Source organism: Lemur catta, chromosome 3 (genome assembly GCF_020740605.2).
Source record: "Lemur catta isolate mLemCat1 chromosome 3, mLemCat1.pri, whole genome shotgun sequence".
NCBI lineage: Eukaryota > Metazoa > Chordata > Mammalia > Primates > Lemuridae > Lemur > Lemur catta.
The window spans coordinates 32824585-32830079 of NC_059130.1; the positions used below are offsets into that span (position 1 = coordinate 32824585).

The following is a 5495-nucleotide window of genomic DNA, read 5'->3' on the forward strand; positions in this document are numbered from 1 at the left end:
CCAGCATCTTTCACCTATACTATTGACCTATAAACGCACTGTAGTATCTCTGCATGCACTGGACTGCTCCTCTCTTTCACCTTGTTTTTATTATATGTTTTATATACCAGTTGGCCCTCTGTCTTTTTAACTTACGCCTTGAGGCCTGATTCTACTTCTGGACAAGCAGGGTGCACGATCCCTGCCATAAGGGAAAACCAGTGCTGTTGGCATGGATTTATTTATTAACATCAGCTAGAAGTGGCCTCATTGGACAATTGATCTTACTCTCCATTCACCACAGAAAAGAATTACTTATTCTGCTCTAGGATCCCATCTAGGATAGGATGGAATTTAGTTATTACATTGAGTTGTCATGTCCATAAATTGATTTTTAATTGGAAAAAAAGTAAAACAAACTTTATTTTTAAATTGTTCAAATATATTAGCTATCCATTAGAAATCTGAATAAAGCCTGACTTTAGTTAATAACAATGTATCCATATTGGTTTGTTAATTGTAACAAATGTAAGATACTAATAGAAGTTAATAATAGGGGAAACTGGGTGTACGATATACGAGAACTTTGCCTTATCTTCTCAATTCTTCTGTAAATTTAAATCTGCTCTAAAAATAAAGTCTTCTTGGAAAAAAAAATTACTTAGAACCAACATGCCCAAACCAGAGTCACCCTCTTTGGCAGTTGTCATCTAACATTTAGTTGGATTACATCTAACAACTTTACATAGTATGGCAATTCACCAGTTACCTAGGAATATTTTCTAACAACATTACACTGAAGTATATACCAGTAGGCTAACTTGCTTAAATGTAAACATTCTAAGAATGCTTTGTTAAGATTTTTTAATGTTCACTGAATTCAAATACCAGCTGTTAAATTTTTCCTGGCTAAAATTATTAGGGCCACAGGCTGTCCACTAGACTATGTATAGCAAGGTATCAGTAATTGAATTCTGAAGAAAATATTAGCTCAACCCACATCCCTAGGGAGTTGGGATGGCCTTCTACAATTAAGATGTATCTCCTAACTGGATTCTTTAACTAGAAAAAAGTATTATCCCTCTCTCCTCCTTAGCTGAATAGCAGGGTATATGGATCTGCCCTAATTGGACAACAGAAAATATTTGCACTATCATTTTTGCCTGAGAACATATCCTTTACTTCTATGTTTCCCAGTAATTATCAAAAGCCAATTAGAGGGGCCAGGTGCAGTGGCACACACCTGTAATCCTAGCACTCTAAGAGTGTTAGGTGGGAAGATCACTTGAGGTAAGGAGTTTGAGACCAACCTGAGCAGGAGCGAGACCCCATCTCTACAAAAAAATAGAAAAAAATTAGCTGAGTGTGGTGGCATATGCCTGTAATTCCAGCTACGTGGGAGGCTGAGGCAGGATGATCACTTGTGCCCAGGAGACTGAGGTTGCAGTGAGCTACGATGATGCCACTGCACCCTAGCTAAGCGACAGAGCAAGACCCTGTCTGGAAAAAAAAAAAAATGTCAGCTAGAGAATTCAATATTCATAAATAATTGCTTCAAAGATTTGTTATTAATCCTCCTAATGTTATAAACGTAATTCTTGACAAATCATACCCCTCAACTGCTGCCAAAGCAGACAAATTCTACCAAGTTGTACTTTTATGGTATAAAATGAAGCTATTTAGGGATACAATACAAAACAGCCTAATAATAATAATAGCAACTAATTGTGATAAAATGCTTACTATGTGTTGGGCACTGTACTAAGTGCCTTATTTGCATGATCTTATTTGATGCTTACAACATCCTTTTGAGCTATTAATAATTACTGTTATTTCTCCCATTTTATAGGAAAGAAAACTGAGACATAAAGAAGTTATGTTACCTAAGGTCACATAGCTAGTAAGTTGTAAAGCCAAGATTTGGACCTAGGCAGTCTGATCCCAGAACCTCTATGCTTAACTAGTCTACCACATGCCTTCCCTAAAGTAACCACTTGATATACATGGGGCCAAATGTGTCATAGCTGGCTGTGGCCTCTGTGGAGCAACTTTAATTGCTCACTTTGTACTGAACGACTGTGGTGAAAGCCTCTGGAGCAAGCCAGCAGCCACCACGTTTCAGAGGTCCGTTTCTGCAAAGGACCCCAGCAGACTGCAGCCAGTGCATTCCAGTCACTGAACCTGGCAGCAGATTCATGGATCTCAATGATCTTTAGTTTTTGTTCCTCAAATTGGAATAATGATAGAGTGAGAGTATTAAAACCCCCACAATTGGCCCCACATGAATGGCCAGCTAGCTCAAAAGAGGGGCTGTGCTTGTCAGAGGGAACCCCCGGAGGAGACTCCAGGAAAAGTTGGAGTGCTATTGATATTTTGTTGCAGGACAGTGGCAGCCAGTCTGAACTCACAGAGACTTGGTTCCAGAGGTCATTAGACAAGTTAGTCACAGTCTCTAATGCAACCATCAGAAAACAGCTCAAACTCATGCAAGTAACAAGGGCTTTATTGGCTCATGGACCTGGAGGTCCAGGTATAGGTTTGGTTCCCGGAAAGGCTGACTGAGAGACTCAATATAGCCAAGGCTCCATTGCTCTGTCAATCCCTCAGCTCTTCCACTCCCAGCTTGGAGCTGTCCTCACAGTCTCTCTCCATGTGGTGAACAGGATAGGTGCTGGCAGTCCCAGCCTCACATCCTCTCAGCTTGCAAATCCAGCAGCAAGAAAGTATCTCCCTCCCAAAGGCATAACTCAGTGCTTGGAAAGACTATAATTGGTCCTTCAGGGAACAGATAACCACCCAAAAACAACCTCCAGATGGGAGATGGGGAGGGCTGCTGTGATAGGACAGCATGGTATGGGTCACACAGCCACTCTCATGGCCTGAGTATGTTGGGAAGGTGGGGATAGAGGAGGAATTCACAGCCCCATGAGGCTCACCAAGAGTGGGAGAAGAGTTTCCTGAAAGAACTATAAAATTAAGAAAGCAGTGAGAGCAAATGAAAACTATTGTTATGTGAGCTCTTGGCAGTAACAAAGTTAACTACACCTAGATACCTCATTTTGCCAAGGACAAAAAGCCTGCCTTTCCAGGATGCTTTGAGGAAGTGGAGGGACTGCAGTCGTACTGGGTTTCCCATTTCAGGATACCTGTGCCCACGACATAATGATGAGCACTCTGGACTCTGAATCCAGAGGTCCTGACCAGTATCCTAATTCTGAGACTGAAGAGCCCTGTGAATGTGGGCAATGCCCTCTGGGTGGTCCTAGGTAGGGAATCAGGTTGAAGACCAGCACTCCATTCTCAGCTCAGAAATGTCCTTGCTTTGTGACTTTTTAAAAAAAAAAAATCACTTCTTTCTCGGTGTCAGTTTTATCATCTAAGTGAGGGTAAGGGATTATCTTTAAAATCCATTCAATTTAAAAAACACAAAAATAGGGAAAAAAAAAAAAAAAACACCTGTAATTCTGATTCTCCTGGACAAAACTTCCCCATGTAGTTCATGAACTCCCAATCCAGACACTTAAATTCCATTCTCAGGTGCTGAGGAAGGCAGAGCGAGGAAGGAAGGGCTATGTTCACAGAGCAGGCCTGCAGTGTGTCCAGAGCCAGCACCAGGGGCCCAGGGGGCATAATCCCCAGGAGGCACCTTCAGAACCCACCATCGGGCCTCAGGGCCACAGCTGGGGCTTGGTAAACACTTCACCATATGCTTCATATGTCAGCTTCCGCCAGTCCAGGACATTAGGACTGAAGGTCCCACCAGCATAGATGGTGTTAATCTCTTCTGGTGACAACACGAAGTCCCACATGTTCACATCTCCAATGTCTCCCACCAAAGACTGGTTTGCCTCAAAGCTCCCACCAAAAGAATCCTGCTCCTGCCCCAGGACAATGCTTGCCTCTGTCCCCACAGAGAATCCCTTCTTCAGACTCTTTCTCACCATGGGCTTCCCATCCACCCAGAACTCTGCAATCCCTGAGGTGGACTCCCAGCTCGCACAAATGTGTACTGGAGCTACAGTGACTTCAGGAACCTTGAATAATACTTCAGTCCCACCCACCCCAAAAGTATATCCCCTATCCTTAGACCAAAATATGAGGATCTCATTAGGTTGTTTCTTGGTAGCATAAGAGAAAATACTGTATCCACGGGTCTTGGATAGTTCAGTGTAGACATGGAGGCACACAGTGAAGGCTTTGAGAGGCTTCTTTAACTGTGCTTTCAGGGATACATAGGAATTATCCGACTCTGTGGGAAACACAAAGGCCTTCTTATCCATATCTGTGAGATAGAAAACCAAGTAAGGATGAGAAGTTTCTAAGATCACAAAGATCTAGCCCCTCACTTACATATACAGTTTGGGACTAAGAAATAGACTGACCCCTTCCCCAGTTACACACACACACACACACACACACACATCATGCTGGATGTTCCACTGACTTCAGTTTGTATAATCTTAGGCCCCACCCCCATTCCTCAGATCAAATCTCTGGCATAACCTGGGGTAGCCCCTACCTGTCTGGCCAAAAACATCAGAGAAGCTGATCAAGACCAGGAAACACCACAACAGCTTCTCCATGGTCACGTCCTGCTGCCAATGCTGCCAGGACCTGAATTCACCCGCATGGAGGAAATATCTTTGGTTGAAAGCTCCGGGGTTGGAAGGCCTCAATCCCTTGCCTCAGAACTACCCAATCCAGCCTGGATTTATATCCAAAGCAGTAGGGAGTCTGTGCCACTTTGTAAACGATTTCCCAACACTGCCTCTCGAGGCAAGTGTCAGGGCTCTGGGAGGAAGGGAAGCAAAATCATTCCAGAACAGAGAAATCAATGTGGGTTATTTATTACAAACTCCTGTGGCTACTGAATCGCCAATTGTTTGTGACAGGAAAAATGAAGAAGTTTCCCAAGGTTCTGCTTTGGCTATTTATCCTGAAGAGATAATGCAAAATCTGAACTTATTAGACCAGTGGCCATCTGCGTGCCCATGATAGCTGCATCTCCAGCACCTACTTCAGCCCAAGTCACAGAGTGTGACAGAGGAAAGCTGACAGCTTCTGGAGATGGACATTATGACCCCTTTCAGAAGCTACTCGTTTACAGATTGGGAAATGAGGAAAACAAACATACATTCCCTGAGCCAAGGACAAATTGTTCTTAGCCAATGGAGTATCTTTATTAAGAGCTCTCTAGCCCAGCAAAACGTGTGCCTGATCACAAACGAATCATTATGTCAGAGTTGCTTCAAGCAGATTATTTTCTGAATATGCAAATCTTCAGGGAAGTGTCAGGATGATCTGATTCTACTATTTCCTTTGTTCACAAGATTTAAGTAGTCCGTCCACACACCTGGCAATCTTAGTACAGTTCCCTACCTAACTCACTCTTCAAGATGACTATTTTGCTCCTTCTTGCTCCTCAAACCCCCCAAATCTCATCCATTCTTTCACTTACCTGATGCACTCACCTATTCATTGAGAAACTAAAAGCAATCAGAAAAGAACTACCATAC

The 5495-nt window shown here is 42.9% G+C and overlaps 1 protein-coding gene across 1 annotated transcript; it reads right to left on the reverse strand.

The window, feature by feature from the left end:
* Positions 1–2464: 2464 nt before the first annotated feature.
* Positions 2465–4710, reverse strand: LOC123634651 (C-reactive protein). The gene is made up of 2 exons (XM_045546388.1): positions 4499–4710; positions 2465–4261 (listed from the first exon to the last, which is right to left on the reverse strand). The coding sequence occupies exons 1-2, from the start codon at positions 4560–4562 to the stop codon at positions 3648–3650; spliced, it is 678 nt and encodes a 225-aa protein (XP_045402344.1). The 5' UTR covers positions 4563–4710; the 3' UTR covers positions 2465–3647.
* Positions 4711–5495: the final 785 nt, after the last annotated feature.